The sequence below is a fragment of the Impatiens glandulifera genome, chromosome 4 (assembly GCF_907164915.1).
Source record: "Impatiens glandulifera chromosome 4, dImpGla2.1, whole genome shotgun sequence".
In the NCBI taxonomy this organism is placed as follows: domain Eukaryota; kingdom Viridiplantae; phylum Streptophyta; class Magnoliopsida; order Ericales; family Balsaminaceae; genus Impatiens; species Impatiens glandulifera.
The window spans coordinates 48,984,973-49,004,346 of record NC_061865.1 but is presented as its reverse complement, the minus strand read 5'-3'; the positions used below and the strand labels follow the sequence as shown (position 1 = coordinate 49,004,346).

At 28.4% G+C, this 19,374-nt stretch overlaps 1 protein-coding gene across 1 annotated transcript; it reads left to right on the top strand.

Moving 5' to 3' along the window:
* The first annotated feature begins 6,499 nt into the window (after positions 1 to 6,499).
* On the top strand, positions 6,500 to 6,808 carry LOC124935302 (major pollen allergen Ole e 10-like). The gene has a single exon (XM_047475745.1). It carries the CDS (start codon positions 6,500 to 6,502, stop codon positions 6,806 to 6,808), a length of 309 nt encoding a protein of 102 aa, XP_047331701.1.
* The last annotated feature ends 12,566 nt before the right edge of the window (positions 6,809 to 19,374 follow it).

The following is a 19,374-nucleotide window of genomic DNA, read 5'->3' as shown; positions in this document are numbered from 1 at the left end:
GACCAGAATTCTTTTTTATTTAACCTAATACATAAACCATCTTTGGAATTGGAAAATGGGGAAATTTGATCGAATGAAAGACCTAAAGATGGTCTTTTTTTTATTTTATTTTTTTTACTATACCTTCTATTTATTTATTTTGACGAAAATGTCCCCGTTACGAGACGTAATTGGGTGCATTGAAAAAAGTCTACAATCGATAGACACAACCGGCAATTGCGAGACGAAAAAAAAAATCGTCTCGCGAATGCCGGTTGCGTCTCGTGATTGTAGACTTTTCACAAGGTATTTGTGAACTTTTCAAATGACATCCAGTTGTGTCTCGCAACGGGAATATTTTCGTCCAAAAAAATAAAAAGTGTCACCAGCACATTAAAATTTATGCGTTGACTACGGATGCAAATAATGCAATCTTTAAGTTCATTCAGTCAAATTTCCCCCAAGATGCAACTCCTTAAATTAAAGGAAAAAAAATATTTAAATGATTTTAGACTCGTGGGCTAATAATAATATATTAAAGTTGAGTTATTTTCTTTAAACAAACAAATTTCTCAATTTCCTTAAGATAGAACTATCAAAATTTATCATAAAGACTAATATCATGCTTAGATACTAAATAATTTTAAACCAAGTAATTATAAAAGATATTATAATATGGTTCTTAGATTTTAAATCATTGTTAACCAAATATTTTTAAAAGTCATCATAATTAGACCTAAATCATTTTGAATCAAATATTTTAAAACTTTTCAAAGATATTTTAAATCAAGGATCACATTATAAAAGATTTGAGCTATGATTCTTCTAATTATGATGTCTAGCCACTATTTTATAGTAGAAAAAAATGAATGGAAAAAAACTAATTAATTTTGCTTAAAAAATACAAACTATCTTAAATTGTTTCAATAAAAATATCTTTAAACTAAATTTAAATCACTTTTAAACAAAAGAAAATTATAAAAACTTCAAAACTAAATCAATTTCATATACTAAAAATTCAATCTCATCAATAAAAGAAACAAATAACAATGACAGATAATAAAAAATTATGGAATAATCATTATCAGAATTAATTTTAGATACCTAAAAGATTTTATAATTTAACATATTAAAAACAAATAAGTGGATTTGTCAAACAAATTTAAAACGAATAAAGAAAAAATCAATATATAAGTTAAAACTTTTTTTTGCTCTTTGTGAAACTTGCATCTAAATAAAGGGGTTAACTCTTGTTTAGAGCTAACTATATACGTTCATTTTGTTTAGACAAAGTTGAGATAAAATAGTCACGAACGCGTACCACGCATGAAGAGAACACAAATATGAAGTGAAAATTTCACATGTTAGTTGCTTGGAGTTCATATTGTAGATCCTTATAGGTAAGGAGTCCACGAACATAAGAAATTTTAAAATATTGGAGCCCCGTTTATAGCATTACAAAAGTCAAACATTTTCTCAAAAGTATTTGAAAATTCTGAATTTTTTTATGCATGTCAATAATAAGTTTAAAAACACGATGCAATCGAGTTTGGAATTTTTCAGAGTAATAGAACTCCGATTATGACACTACAAAAATATTGTATTTTCCCCAAAAATTCTAAAAATTTTGTAGAAGTCATAAATATTTTAAATTTCGTGATTTTTGAGAATATGGAACTCATGATATTAGTTGTTAAATATATAAATTTTTTTTAAACATGACCTAAAATTAATGGAAAATTTTATTATCGTAGAAAATAATATTTTTAAACATCTTATTTTTTTTATTTTATCTAAAATGATTTAGGGTCTCCAGAGGTTATTTGGTGTTAAATAACCTAACACACCTTTAGAAAATTTCAAAAGCTTCAAATTTAAACTTAAAGGTCAAAATTTAACCTGAATAAAGTTTGAGGGTCAATCTTGATTTAAACAAATAGTCCAGGTGCTGAAATAATTTCAAAATTATTAAAATAATTAAAATTTTAATGTTTGAAGTCAAAATTGGACGTTAAAATAGTCTAGGGGCTTAATCGAAGAATGCTGAACTCTAGTGACTAAATTAGTTTAACGTATTTAAAATAAGTTAAAATTGAAAAGATTGAAGCCAAAATTTGTTGTCAATGGAATTGAAGGGCCTGAACGAATTTAGAACAAAATATTGGGTCACAAACATTTCCGAAAATGGATTTTCTGTCTTCTTCTTCCCTTGAGTTCACCTTCAGCGATTTCCGATGCCCGATGCGCAGGCTTTACGCTAAAATATGTTATTTTAGCCCTATGCGCAGGCTTTACGTGTTATTTTAATATTTATGTAATATATTTTATTTTATATATGTATTATTAATTTTAATTATATATATATTTATAAAATAATTAACTATTAGTGCGAAAAATGTGTAATTAATAGGTTAACTAATAATTTACAAAGAGAATGTGAGTATTTTAAGAATTTGAATGAAAATGTGGGTATAATGAGAAAAATTGTTTAAAAGGTGGGTAGACAAGGAATTGCCCCCAACAATAGAGTATCCTTATTTGCTTACAAAAGACTCCAACAAAACAGGAACGCACTCGTCGGTGAAGCGGAATTCGTCTTCGGGAACGAGTCTCTCAAAGTTCTCTCTCAATGTGTCGAAACTCTCTCAAGTGTACATCTCTTTATACAATCTCACAAAATGACCAAATGCAGCTAAGCTGCCTAAAAATGAATGAAATGTCTTTAAATACCCTCCAAAGAAAGGTAAGTCGGTTTCCACTTGTTACCGGATCACTAAATTAAGTGGGTCACGTCTCGGGCTTGAACTTAGTCTTGGCCGAGCGAATTGGAAATGTAACGCTTCAAGCTTCATTCTCTAACTTGAATCAACCCAATTCGATTAGTGTAGAACAAGTTATGATTTTTTTAAGTCGGACCCTCTTTTGGTTTCTTCTTCACCATGCATTGTTCGGACATAAACTTTTTAAGTGTCTCTTAAACGACTCAAACCCGTTTTTATCAAAACTTTTTAAGTTAACGAATTTTTGATGAAACGTTGATGACCTCAAATTGGACACATTGGCTTATAGACGACCTAGTGCGGGCTGTAGGTCGAACCACGAGTGATGCTCAGTGTTAATCGAAAGATGACTCCAAGACCTTTCCAATGGTATCTTATTGACCCCAATTAGTGTTGGTTTTCTTCAACGTATCAGGGCCGTGCAACGAAAGCAACATTTTTTTTTGCAAACCCTAATTCGTTTCATCGTACTTAATGATTAAACCATAATAAGTATACTAACCTAGTTCAATTTTCAATGATTATTGAGATGCTGCTTGATGTGAACGTCCTATATTTGTATCCACACGTGAGCGGAAATCCAACCCCTTAGATTCTTGTCTATTAGGACTCTTAATTTTACACACACACTTGAAAACCCTTCTCAATATTATTTATTTCTTGCTAAGTTTTAATGAAACCCTAATAACAACTTTATGGGTTTCATAATCCCATCAAAATTTGAATCTTAGCTTTATTTTTTAAAACCCGCTCAATTGTGCGACCCAATAAGCTTATTTAATATGACAGTGGGCTTAAAAACAATTTTACGGTCCACAAGTGGTAATTGGTCTCTAACAAGACATTACTACTAACTATATTAAATGAAGAAGTAATCTATAAATTGCCTATTTATAATTATTATTAAAATGCCTTTGTCTCATGATAAATGTGATTGAACATAAGGCATGTATAAAATCACCTTATCAAATTCAATCATTTTTCGATCGATAAATAGACTAACTTATTAAATGATATTAATACACTTATTTATTCATTTATAACACGACCATACATTTCTTAGTCATACTTACACGAAGGGCCCAAAGATCTCACTCTCACAATAATAGGAACAAATCTCATCTTAATTATTAACCATCCACCACATAATTCAGAATATGTCCGAGCACAACTTTTATAATCATCCAGTTAAAGATGACGTTTGATTGTGTCAAAACATATTGATTTTTTATGCAGGATTCTAGAGTAACCTCAGGTTTAAGGATTGCAACAATCAATCATAATAAAATTACTTATGACTTATATCCATGTAGTAATTTCCCGTGGGTTGGTCTAGTCTCTTATACTCTTATAAGAAAACTAATAATTATAATTTATTTCTTCACATAAATAACTAATTATGATTTATGTCTTCACATAAATAACTATTTCATGATTATCAATCATAACTCATAATATTCTTAACTTATTATTGTTACCACAATAATAATTGACTAGGGATATCAAATATATTCATGGATCTTAATTAAACATTAAATATGCAATTAGATAATAATAACGAAAGAAAAAATAAATTAATATCATCTATATATATATAATGATGCTTAATTTTTAAAGTGTCTGAATTGCCGGGTCGAGAGTTGTGGTTAATTTGGATATATATGTGAGAGTAAATGAATAGTTGAGTCGAATTGTCCGTTGACTTGCCCATAAACTTAAAACAATTAAAAATAAAATTTAAAATGCTATAATATTTTTATCTTAATATTTTTTCACAGTTTTTTATATTATTACTCGTACAAATGCACGAGATACATGCTAGTTTATATAATTATTCTAAAGCACTAGCACTAATAATTAGTTGGATAGAATGATATAAGAATTTCAAAGTGCAGTATATCACCAATTCCCTTTAGGAGCTTGATTTGCGCACATAAATTACCTTGTGTCGACTTGAAGAGCCCATTAGAGGTTGAATGGTGGTATGAGACCGGTGTCATTCGAACAGGCTGTGTCTTAGCTACTTACGCATGGTCAAAAATCTTATCTTGAGGCATCACAACTCAAGTTATGAATTTTTAACCAAGGGTATATCGTATTTAGTCTAATTTGAGCACCTCTCCTTGTTTTGAAAATTTATCGCAATTAAAGGCTCCATTCCAAAATGGGGCTGAAATGTTTTGTAGTAACTTTTCAAAACATCTTAAATCATCCAAAACATTCAAAAATTAAGGTCGAGAAGATTTTTAGAAATTGGGGTATGAGTTTAGTTTTTTTTTTTCAGCCCAACGTTATCCAAAATGAAGAACATCAAAAGGGGATTTCTCCATACATGGTTCAATGGGGTTGATGATGACGTGTCATCCCCCGATTGGTTGATTCTGGCACCGCTGACCATGAATTGGCTCGTGTTGATTCAGCTTTGACTCGTTGGAGTTTACTCGGGTTGACTCTTCCAAGTTTTATTTATTTCTTAGATTCCGGAGTTTTTTCCTAAAAACTGAAAAAATAATATTATATTAAAAATTCACAATTTTCCGAGTCGATAAATCTGAAGGTATCAATTCATTCAAATTTTAGGTATTTTCAGAAATTTGCTGTTGGACCAATGTTTAAAAGTGCAACTTGAGCCGATTTAAAAAATGATTTTCATGTTGTTTTTGTAATTGTATATTATTTTACAATGTAACTAATCTATACTTACATTTTAGCTTAATTTAAAATTAAATAACATATATTTATCCTTTAAAATTTTATTAACTATGTGTTGACCTGTACCCAGTAGGGAAATAACCCAAATTTCAAAAGAATAATTTGAATTCCAACAGATCACATTTTTCTTGCAGATATATTCACAAAACTTTTGGCACCTCTTGCTTGCAGTAGTTAACTACTTCCTAATTCCTCCAACCCCAAGTTTTCTCATATTCTCTCCCCCACTTTCTTTTTTCATTGTTCTTCTCTTGAAGAAAACAATGATTCTTAAACCCTTCCACCATATATATATAAACAAACTACATTATCAAAAGTTTATGAAGGTTTCAAAATCAGATCAGAGCCAAAACAGCAAAAAATGGTTTTCAGAACAATTCAGACTTCTTCCATATTCTTCCTCTTGTTTAATCTACAATTCTCTTTAGGTATTTTCTATCCATACACTTCTATTCCTTTTGGTTGAGATTCATCAATTCTAAATCTCAATCCATGTAAATTTATTCTATTTTTATGATCAAAACAACAATTTTTTCTTAGCAGTCCTATGACAAAATTTGCCTTATTTGATATATTGGGTTATTTGAGATAACCCAATATCTCATCATCCAAATCATCAATTTTTTAAATAAAACAAAAAAAAACCTTATAAACTATATTTGAAAGGACACTTTGGCTAGAGAACACCTATTTGAATGTACATAGAAGCAATCCTTCAATCTATGCAAAACCCTAAAACAGAAAAAAGGAATAATAACTTACTGAAACTGTGATTCTTTTCTTCAGATTCAAGCACTGCACAAAAGCTCCCACATGAAGCAATAATGAAAGATGAAATTATGGATTATCAAGAATTTAGCAATGAAATTTCATCACCTTCAATATCTTCCACTCAACAGGATAATATCCCCATCATCATCCCAAGTCCTTCTAAGATGACAACACCAATTATAATAACTCTGGAAAGTCCAACACCAACTACCACCACTCAACCAACAATCCCCATCATCATGCCAAGTCCTCCTATGATGACAAAAACAGTAATAACGCAGGAAAGTCCAACACCAACAATCACTACTCAACCAACAATCCCCATCATCATGCCAAATCCACCAATAATAACGCAGGAAAATCCACCACCACAAATATTACCAACGAGCACCACTCAACCAACAATCCCTGCAGCATCGAGTGGACCCTGGTGTGTGACGAACCCATCTGCATCAGAAGCTGCTGATCTTCAAGCGTTTCTTGACTATGCTTGCGGATATGGAGGTGCAGATTGTTCAGCTCTTCAACGAGGGTCTAGTTGCTATAACCCACATACAGTCTCATGATCATGCTTCCTACGCATTCAATGCATACTAAATCCATTTTTCAACCAGTATGGAATATTGATATATTTAAATAAAAAATTGATTGTTTTGATTATTGTTCTTCATTTACATTAATATATATATTTTTATTTTATATCTTTATATATTAACTCTGTATTTCTATTTTGGTTAATATGTTTTTTATAAAAAAATATTTATTAATTATTATTATTATTTTTAATAAATAATTTTTTTTTTATTTTGATTAATATATAATTTTTTAATTGTTTTTATATTTATTATTATTATTATTATAAAACCAACCCGATCAGAGGAGGAAAAATATTTAAAATAATTTTAACATAGATCAAAAACTTATTTATATATATATATATATATATATATATATATATATATATATATATATATATAAACAAAAATTTAGTGTTTGGTGTCGAAAATAACGTGACAAAACATGAATGGACTTAAAATCTAGTAGGAAATATTTTTTATTTTAAAATTCACTTACATATTTTATATATTTCCAACAACATTTATGACACCAAATTCTCGTTATCTATCATTACTCATTCATATATATATATATATAATTATAAGGGAAGAATGTCAATTTTATCATTGAATTATAACAGAATATTCACGTATATCATTGAACTAATTTTTGTTCATTCATACCACTGTAGTTGAGTTTAATGTTCATCTATGTCACTGCTGGACAAAAACATCCAATTTCGTTAAGTTTTCCGTTAAATGATGACACGTGTGATTAATATATTATTTTTTTTAAATAATATATATTATATTTTTATTTTTATTCATAATTTCTTAATAGTAAAATTTTTATATTTAAGAGACATTAACCAAACAATATAGACATGAGAGACACTAACAATAATTCATTTTTTTTTTTAAATTAATATATTTTTAACATTTATTTTTATTAGCGTTATTATTTAGAAAAGTTAATAAAAATAAATGTTGAAAATATATTAATTAAAATAAAGTGAATTATTGTTAATGCTTCTCAAAATATATAATTTATTTGATTAATACCTTTAAAAATGTAAATTAAGTTTTATTATTTAAAATAGTGAATAAAAATAAAAATAAAAATATAATATATATTAATTTTAAAAAAATGACATGTGAATCACAAACCTATATAATATAATCATGAACATGTACCAACATTTAAATATTGTTGTTTCAATATTTTAAATAACCCACAAACTTTATGAATGCTTAGGACCAGAAAAATAATTGGTAAAAATAAAATGTTATATAATCGATTTTTAAAAGCCACTTTATAAGTATAGACCATTTTTAAAATGGGTACGGAGGATGAAGCACGAAAGACCTTTCCCGAGTATCACCAAACTACGAACTAAAAGAAAATTTCGGTCAATACGTTTGTATACGTATGCCAACTTTTATTGATTTTCAAAAAATAATTGGCGACTCTGTTTTAAAATAAATAATCTTTTAAGTTAATTATGTTTAATTAATTTAAACTAATGATTTTTTTTAAAAATAAATTATAATTTGATTATCATAAATCCCCAAATTATTTAAAATTGAATCCCGAGATTAATTAGTTTTAATTAATTTCAAAAACGGTTAGTAATCAATGAATATTTTAAAAATAATGTTTTATTTTAAAAGAAAAATCATAACACGCAAACCGATGTTGAATTACTCGAACCTCAAGTTTTTCACAAAACTGATGAGTTTTTTTATATGTTTTAAATAATTGATAAATATTTATTATTTTAATTTATAATGCAATTATAAATATATATTTTTTACACAAAATATTATAACATTAAATTATTATTATTTTTAATAAAAAATAATAGTTAATGTTATTGTTTAACAAAACAAAAAAAAGAATTATTTATATAATAAATAAAATAAGTATATATAGTTTTGAAATAAGAATTTTATAATGTTTACATAAAAAAAAATGATTCAATATTATTTTTTAATAGATATTGTACATATATTTTAATTAATATTTTAATTTTTAATAGATAATAAACTGTTTTTGAAATCTTTAAATATATATATATATATATATATATATATATATATATTAGAAGCTGAAACAATTACGTATGAGAGATGAAATGCATATACATATATTTCGTTCAAATATTATTTTCGTCAATTTGAGATGATTTGACCATTCACGTTAAAAAATGTAAAAATTAAATTAAAACTATATAACGAAAAAATTAAAAATTTGAAAAAATGACATATTTGAAATGTTTGTTTTCAATTATACCAATTTAAAAAAAAAAATTATATATTTTTTTAATAATAAATGTGATATTCGATACTTCACACAATATTAAAATCTCTCAAACTTATATATTTTATATAGATAGTGTCTAATAATTATGATACTATAAATTCACATCAAACAAAACACAATATAATGATAAAATTTAAATAATTATTAATTTTTTATAATTCATGTGTAAAGTTATAAATAAAAAAATATAAAAATTTAAATGTGTCATTTTGTTATATAACAAAATTTAATTAAGGTGAAAATCTATGTTAATTGTATTTGATTAAGTTTTTTTAAATTATTCGATATAGTAACTATTGATATATTATATATTTTGATTTAATTTTTTTTATAATTTTTTTGATATTTTTAATTTTACGTCTTAATTATTTCACTTGTATATTAGTTCGTTTGAATTGCATGAGAATCCTCCTAATCTATATATATATATATAATGATGCTTAATTTTTAAAGTGTTCGGATTGTCGGGTCGAGAGCTGTGGTTAATTTGGATACTTGGGTCGGATTGTGGGTTGACCCGCCTTTAAATTTAAAACGGTTAAAAATAAAATTAAAAATGCTAGAGGTATGTTTCGAACTTGCAACCTAACAAAAACAAGTACAACTTTTTAACCAACTAGGCTACAAAAACTTTATATTTTAAATTCAACACCAAATTTGATAAACGCGGGACGTTTTAATATTAATATAAGTTCAACTTTTTAACTAACTAATATATATATATATATATATATAATGATGCTTAATTTTTAAAGTGTCCGGATTGTCGGGTCGAGAGATGTGGTTAATATGGATACTTGAGTCGGATTGTGGGTTGATCCGAACTTGCAACCTAACAAAACAAGTACAATTCTTTAACCAACTAGGCTACTAAGACTTTATATTTTAAATTTAACACCAAATTTGATAAATGCGGGACGTTTTAACATTAATATAAGTTCAACTTTTTAACTAACTAATCTATATATATATATAATAATGCTTAATTTATATATATATAATGATGCTTAATTTTTAAAGTGTCCGAATTGTCGGGTCGAGAGTTGTGGTTAATTTGGATACTTGGGTCGGATTGTGGGTTGACCCGCCTTAAATTTAAAACAGTTAAAAATAAAATAAAAAATGCTAGAGGTATGTTTTGAACTTGCAACCTAACAAAAACAAGTACAACCTTTTACCATCTAGGCTACTAAGACTTTATATTTCAAATTCAACACCAAATTTGATGAACGCGGGACGTTTTAACATTAATATAAATTCAATTTTTTAACTAATATATATATATATATATATATATATATATATATATATATATATATAATGATGTTGAGTAAATGGATACTTGGGTCGGATTGTGGGTTGACCCACCCATAAACTTAAAACGGTTAAAAATAAAATTAAAAATGTTATCCGTAATTTTTTTTTCACGGTTTTTTTATATTATTAATCGTGCAAATACACGAGTTAAATGCTAGTTATTTTTAATAATACAATATTATGGAGTGATTACCTTCCTAAATATTATTAATTGATCAATTTAGAAACTATTAAAGTAATTTTTAATGCGAGTGTCTAAAAAATGATATGAGTATTTTCATTTAAAAAATTTAAGTTGAAGATATATAATAATGTTACAAGTCATATTAATTTTATATTTTAATATTAATTTTATATTTTAATAATTAAATAAACAAAAATCGGTTAGATAAAATAAATCTGTTCAAACCACCTTCACAAATGAAACTTTGACTGCAATATAATAATTTTATATTATATTGATCACAAGCTCATTAATAGCAATCTAAATCAAATAAGGTGATTTCAAACAGTTTCACTTCTTACAAAAATATATTTTATTGAATTATATTTCAAATTATATTTTACAAAGACAGTTTGTTTAAGTTGTTTATATATCTTTTAAAAAGATAAAAACTTTTCATTTCATTAATTCAATTCTTTTTTTTTTTTTATCATAGATGATAAAAATAATAGATATAATTTATGAGAAGAATTGTTAAAAATAAGATTATACGTGATCCAGTATGATAAAATGATAGGTTTGTAACACAGAAATATAAGTCCGGATCTGTCACAAATTGAGTGCTCATTTAGCGTAATTATTTTATTATTAAATCAGTTGCATGTTAAAAGAATAAGATATGTAAAACAAAGGTTCAGAAGCGCAATACTAAAGAAGGAAGCGTTTTATATTCAATTAAGGTTGTTTTACTTCACTACCCGCGCTACTAACTGAAAATTTAATGACTTTAATTTACAGGCAAGGGCTTAAATGGGCTTAAGCCCACTCCTTAATTTTTTTTTCTTTTATATATAATAAAATTAAAAATCTTAAATCCATGCTTTTCACTTCTTTCCAACTATAGTATACAATAAATAAATATATATGAATAGACAAATATAGATACTATAATTATTCTCTCATTTTATTTTTAATTTATTTATATAAATATATTAAATTTTATTTCACTCATTTAATATTATACTAATTCTGTATTATTTAATTATTTTTATTTTAAAATTTTATATTTATTTATCGATTATCAAAAAATATAAAATCTCATTATTTTTTTCTTCTAATTCTCTTCTCTAATATCAATCTTCTTAATTCATGTAATTTTATTATGTTGGATTAAATATTACAACCTTACGAATTTATAATGTTAAAATCATTTATTTATTATTTTATATTTTTTTTTTATAATTTTAATAAATTTTTTTAATAAAATAATTACTTAGTTTTAACACTATAATTTTTAGTACTACAAAACAAACATTTTCATTAATGAAAATGTGAAGACGGAACTTCGCAATAAAATAAAGGACGATTTTTTTGCCGACTTTTTGACCGTCTATATCGAACGAGATTTATCTAAGGATATATATATATATATATATATATATATATATATATATATATATATATATATTTTATTATAAATAAATTTTATGTTTTAAAATCCGTTAGAGTTCAACTTATTTAAATATTATAATATAACGTCTTTTTTGATATATAATTTATTACACAAAATTTAAACCCACTCTAACGTGAATTCTTGATCCGTCTCTGTCTAACACATTCATGTAAAACATTTATACCTTAATGTAAAAGTATTTATGCTTTCGTGTAAACCCTATTAGACAATACATAATAAATCTATATAATTATATATTATAGGAATATACATAACAACATATTTATACTGTAAACTTATTTGATATATTTAAATCACTTCATATTAATTATATTATATTATAATTTATATAATTATATTATAATTTATATAATTATATGTTATATATATAAATATATATATAACAATATATTTTAAAATTTATTAGTAAGATATTTAAATAAATTTATTTTAATTATTTTATATTTTATATAATTATATATAAAATATATATAAACATTGATATAAACCACTAACACATTTATGTAAAAAATTTATACGTTCATGTAAAAGTATTTATGCCTTAATGTAAACCTATTAGAGAATAAAAATATATCAACTAATATGTATTTACAACGCTGAAAGGAGTGAAACAAGTACTACCTAGTGAGGCTTATTTCACTTCTATTACTGAGTGAAATATATCCTACTACATTTATATTGAATTCAATTTTTAAAATTTAAAATCAATTTAAAATTAATTAAATTTAAATAATATTATTTTTATCTAAAATATTTATATATAAATAATATTTTATTTTGTATTTTTATCTTTGTAAAAGTACTAATAATTATGTTAATTTATTTAATTAAAGTGTATCCTTCATGGATATAACCACCACTGAAGGATGCAACAACAGAAACATAAGCGTGCTGCAAAAAAAATGCAAAAAAAAACACAAGATATGAAACTTATGAGTTATGGAAAAGAATGGTATCAAATCCGATTAAGATGACCCTCAACAGTCATCACTTCACGCTTAAACTCAAAACGCTTTCAGATAGAATCGAACTTGTGATATTTTTGTCTATTAAGCCGACTCTTACTACTGAGCTACCCGACTAAGATTTTTATACTTAATAATAATTGAATTATGACAATTTCCCAGAGATGGAGGAGGTCAAGATAGTTGTTAAGATCAGAAGGGCCAAGGTTGCAACATGATTTTTTTTTTTTTTTTTACAAATTTGCAAAATCATAAAATAATAAAAAAGGATTGAAAGCTCAAAATGAAATAAAACATGCACAAGTAGGGAAAATAGATAAACCTGATAAAGGAAATACTACTTTGACTTGTACTTTTGGAGAAATCTCGACTTGATGATTAGCCTTTAACTTATTTGCGATTTTGACGATTCGATATCAATCAATCGAATGATGTTGGACGCATCATGATTTCTTGATTTTCTTTTTTATCTTTTACTATTTCTATACATAATTTAATTTGCGTTTAAATTAAATTTATGGCATAATATATATAATTGAACATTTAATTTTGTGAACGGTACAATTACTCTTTTCCATGAATTAAAAAAAAAAGAGTTTTATTAGAAATTAAAAAATAATTAATAATAATAATAAAATCTTAACACTATTTCCTTTACTCCTTTTTAGGATTATTGAAAATGAAATTTGTCTTACCTTTTATGACACCACACAATTGTCCACCAAGGTTTCATAAGAATTTCATGTTCTCTTTGGATATTCATTTGAGTTGTGGATTTCTTTTAAACTAGTAATATTGTCCTCTTAAATTCCTTTTCATTTCTCACCAAATTAAAATTCAAAGTCTTTCAAAATAATATTTAAGTAGCTAATTTATGCTTTTTTAAGAGGGATTGAGATATCCATCAACTAGTCATAAGACTCATAACAAAGAATCCAACATATAGGATCCGTAACTGGATTTATGTACGAGTTCGGGTGGACTGAATTTTTAAAAAAAAAATAAAAAACTTTTTACGGAAAAATGTGACATTAGCCCTTATTTATTTAAATTTAATACAATATTTTTCTTTATCTATTTTTTTAGAAAAAAGACCAAACATACATTTATTAATTATTATTTTATTCATAATTTTCTCATTATTTTTTAAGTTTATCGCAATTTTTTTTTTCAAGTCCACCCCAAAACGAGTTCCTAAATACGGAGGGGAGGTTATAAGTATGATAATTAGTGACTGTTACTTTAATTGTTGCTGTTAGACCAAACATATGTTGTTTTTGGCACAATTAGAATCCCACATCGGAAGATAATGGGAGTGAAAGAAGTTTCTTAGTATATAAAAGAAACTATATTCACAATTAGCATAAATCCCACATCGGAAGATGATGGGAGTTGGGGAAGTTTCTTAGTGTATAAAAGAAACTCTCCCCTCTTTGGTTTATTGCACCCAAATTTGTATCTCTTCTTCCTTATTAATTGATAGCCTTAGTGCTCGGAGACGTAGGCAACATTTTGGCCGAACTCCGTTATCAAATTCTGTTAGTGTGTTCATTATTTTGTTTTCTTCTTTTGTGGTTCTGTCAGGGTTTTCCCCAACAAGTGGTATCAGAGCTGAAGGTTCGTCCTTGGCATGGTGGAGTCTTCAAAAGGGGCGTCAATTCCTTCGTCATCTTGGACGAGGACACCGATGTCGAATTTGAAGTTTGCGGTGGAGATCTTTGATGGAACTAGGCATTTCGGCATGTGGCAAGGTGAGGTTCTAGATTGTCTTTTTCAGCAGGGTCTAGATGTTGCTATTGAGGTCGGAAAGCCAGATGGTATAGAAGAAAAAGAGTGGAGTATCATGAATCGGTTGGCGTGCGGAACAATTCGGTTGTGCCTGTCCAGAGAGCAGAAGTATGCTGTGAAGAATGAAACTTCTACACAGAAGCTGTGGCAAGCATTGGAGGACAAGTTTCTGAAGAAGAGTGGTCAGAATAAGCTCCTTATGAAGAAACGATTATTCCGGTTTGAATACCAATCAGGTACTACGATGAATGAGCATTTAACTAAGTTTAATCAGTTAGTAGCGGATTTGTTAAACCTTGACGTTAGGTTTGAGGATGAAGACTTGGCTTTGATGTTGCTATCGTCCCTTCCTGATGAATTTGAACACTTAGAAATAACGTTACTTCATGGGAAGGGAAATGTTTCTCTTGATGCTGTAAGTTCTGCTTTATATAGTCATGAATTAAGAAAGCAGGATAAAAGGAAAAACAAAGTAGATACAGCAGATGAAGCATTGATGGTCAAAGGCCGTCAGCAGAACAAATCAAAAGGGAAAGGAAGAAGATCTGAAAGTAGAGTTGCCAAAGATGAATGTGCTTTCTGTCGTGAGAAAGGACATTGGAAGATTAACTGCCCAAAGTTGAAGAAAAAAGAGAAAGATTCTGAAGATGCGAATGTTGCAGAAAACAAAAGTGATGCAGATTCAGAATACTCTTTATCGATGTCACACACAACATCACATCCTGATGCGTGGATATTGGACTCAGCCTGCACTTATCATATGACACCAGTTCGAAAGTGGTTCTTTGACTTTAAGGAGCTAGATGGTGGAGTTGTTTAAATGGGAGATGCTAATACATGTAAAATAAAGGGGATAGGTTCAATCAAGCTGAGGAATAATGATGGATCCACCAGAATTATTAGAGATGTTCGGTACATACCAAATATGAAAAAGAATCTCATTTCTTTGGGGGCCTTGGAGTCGAAAGGCCTACATGTGAAATTGGAAAATGGAGTTCTTAAGGTAATATCTGGAGCGCTAGTGATGTTGAAAGCTATCAGGAAGAGTAATAATTTGTATTACTATCAAGGTAGTACAGTTAATGGGACATCATGTGTATCAACTTCCGGGAGCAGTAAGGAGTTAGAGGCAACAAGGCTATGGCATATGCGATTGGGGCATGCTGGTGAGAAATCTATGCAAACTCTTGTCAAGCAAGGATTGTTGAAAGGTACAAAAGTTTGTAAGTTAGATTTTTGTGAACATTGTATTCTGGGAAAACAAAGGCGAGTAAAATTTGGCACTGCTATGCATAATACCAAGGGTATTTTGGATTATGTGCACTCAGATGTCTGGGGACCTGCCAAGACTCCTTCTCTTGGAGGTAGACATTACTTTGTTACTTTTATTGATGATTTTTCCAGAAGAGTTTGGGTGTTTACTATGAAGAACAAAGGTGAAGTGTTTGAGATTTTTCTTAAATGGAAAACTCAAGTTGAAGACGAGACAGGAAGAAAGATCAAAGTTCTCCGGACTGATAACGGTGGAGAATACAAGAATGATCCATTCCAGAAGTTATGCCAAGAGTGTGGCATAGTTCGACACTTCACAGTTAGAAAAACACCACAGCAGAATGGAGTATCGGAACGTATGAACAGGACATTGGTGGAGAAAGTTCGATGTATGTTGTCTAATGCTGGGTTAGACAGGAAATTTTGGGCAGAAGCTGTGTCATACGCTCAACATTTGGTAAATCGTCTACCATCATCTGCAATTGGTGGCAAGACTCCATTAGAGGTATGGTCTGGAAAACCTGCAACTGATTATGATTCTTTGCATATTTTTGGTTCTACTGCATATTATCATGGAGTTGAATCAAATTTGGATCCACGAGGAAAGAAGGCTTTTTTTATGGGATTTACTACAGGAGTTAAAGAGTATCGTCTCTGGTGTTTGGATGCAAAGAAAACCATTATCAGAAGAGATGTTACTTTTGATGATTATTCAATGTTGAATAAGGTAACACCAGACAAGATTGATTGTACTCCGCAACAGGTGGAGTTTGAGCAGATAAAGATAAGCCCAACTAGAAGTGACTCTCCGACGACAGACGAAGAGTTAAATGAGGAAGAGGTTCTGACCCAAGAACCTTCAGAACAAAGTGAATCAATTGCTGTTAATAGGCCAAGACGAGTTATTCAAAAACCAGATCGGTTTGTTGACATGGCGGCCTATGCACTTCTAATCGTAGATGATGTTTCATCCACTTTTTCAGATGTCAGTCGAAGTACTGAAAATGGAAAAAGGAGAGGTGTTATGAAAGATGAAATGCAATCTATTCAGAAGAATGAGACATGCAAGTTGAAGCATCTACGAAAAGAGAAGAATGCTATTGGTTGTAAATGGATCTTTGCTAAGAAAGAAGGATTTCCTGAAAAATTTGATGTTCGCTACAAGGAAAAATTGGTAGTTAAAGACTACGCTCAGAAGGAAGGAGGTGATTATAATGAGATACTTTCTCCTGTTGTTAAACACTCTTCCATTAGAATTTTGTTGGCCTTGGTAGCGCAGATGAATTTGGAGCTAGCTCAACCAGATGTGAAGACCGCAGACATACACGGTCATTTGAATGAGGAAATCTACATTTATCAACCAGATGGATTCAAAGTTGCTGATAAAGAAAATTGGGTTTGCAAGTTGAACAGATCATTGTACAGGTTGAAGCAATCGTCGAGACAATGGTACAAGCGACTTGACAAGTTTATGATGGAGCACAGGTACACAAGAAGCAGATTCAGTTCATGTGTGTATTTGCGCAAGTTGCAAGATGAGTCTTATATCTATTTACTCTTGTACGTTGATGATATGTTGATAGCATCAAAGAGCCAATATGAAGTTGACAAATTGAAGGCTCAATTGGGTAAAGAGTTCGAGATGAAAGACATGGGGAAAACCAAATCTAATTGTTTAGATTTGGTAAACATCTTCCGCGTTTGAGTCGGCGCTGAAGAGCGCCAATTGGAAGCACTGAAGGACTATTTTTAATATTGAAGAATTAATATTTGGATATTGTGCCAAGGTGGAGATTTGTTGTTTTTGGCACAATTAGAATCCCACATCGGAAGATAATGGGAGTGAAAGAAGTTTCTTAGTATATAAAAGAAACTATATTCACAATTAGCATAAATCCCACATCGGAAGATGATGGGAGTTGGGGAAGTTTCTTAGTGTATAAAAGAAACTCTCCCCTCTTTGGTTTATTGCACCCAAATTTGTATCTCTTCTTCCTTATTAATTGATAGCCTTAGTGCTCGGAGACGTAGGCAACATTTTGGCCGAACTCCGTTATCAAATTCTGTTAGTGTGTTCATTATTTTGTTTTCTTCTTTTGTGGTTCTGTCAGGGTTTTCCCCAACAACATATACATCATTGATATTTTTAAAAATACTTAGAACCGAAATAAAACTGAGTTTGAACGAAAAAATATTATTAAATTTATTAATATACATAATTAAAGTATATTTTTAAATATTATTTAATCTAAATAAACATTCCAATTAAATATTTAAAAGGATAAATTTTTTTTTCTTTTGCCCATATTCAGATCTAGATCCGTATCTAGCGTTTGCAAAGTGGGTATTATTAAAAAACTTTATTGCTCTATTTTGATAACTAAAGATTATTAGCGACGGTATAGGGACTCGTCACTAGCAAGTTAACAATATTTTTGAGATGGATCACTATTTACTTTAACTTCATTTGCTAGATCATGCATGTGATGGGAATTCCTTAAATTCTTCGATCTAGTCAATTCTGTCAGATTGAATTTTTAGATGGATAATTATTATTTTATGACAAATAACTATTAGGATTTGATTTGTATCTCCTAAATTCGACCAGCTTAAAACAATTTGTAAAAAATGCAAAAAAAAAAGAACACAAGAAGACACAGATTTATAGTAGTTCACTCAAATTGAGTTATGTCCACTTCAGCCACCAACAAATTTCACTATGAAAAAGAAGAAGGAATACAGAGTTTTTGTCTCACACTTTATCTCTTTAAAATTATGTCTTCACAATGTAAACCCTTAATAATTACATATTTATAGGGTAAACATTCATGTAATAAACCTAAATAACTTTGGTCAAATTTAAGCCAAAATCAAAAAGAAAACCCAATAAACTCTAATTAACAATGTAGAGTTTATTATAAGTGTAGACTTCATAACTCAACAATAACTTGTTTTCATAATAATTAAATATTATTTTAAGAGGAGTGATAAACGAGGGAATTTGTGAGAGAGAATTTGTGAGTAAATGACTATCACAACATCGAGTGAGGATCCGAATTCCCCTCTCCTCACCCTTTATCCTTTTTTCAGTCAGATGTTGTGGAATTCGAATCTGCTATCTTAAGAGACTGTCACACTTGCTGTCTCAGAGGAGAGAGTGGAGAGAGGAAAAAGAAAATTAAATATTAAAATAAAATGTCATATATATAATTTTTAGGATTTAGAGTTTAAAGTTTAGAGTTTAAGATTTAGGGTTTGAGGTTTATGGTTTAT

Bases quoted from the DNA above. Each gene is read 5' to 3' on its own strand.
- LOC124935302 (XM_047475745.1), top strand. From the start codon at position 6,500: ATGACAAAAACAGTAATAACGCAGGAAAGTCCAACACCAACAATCACT.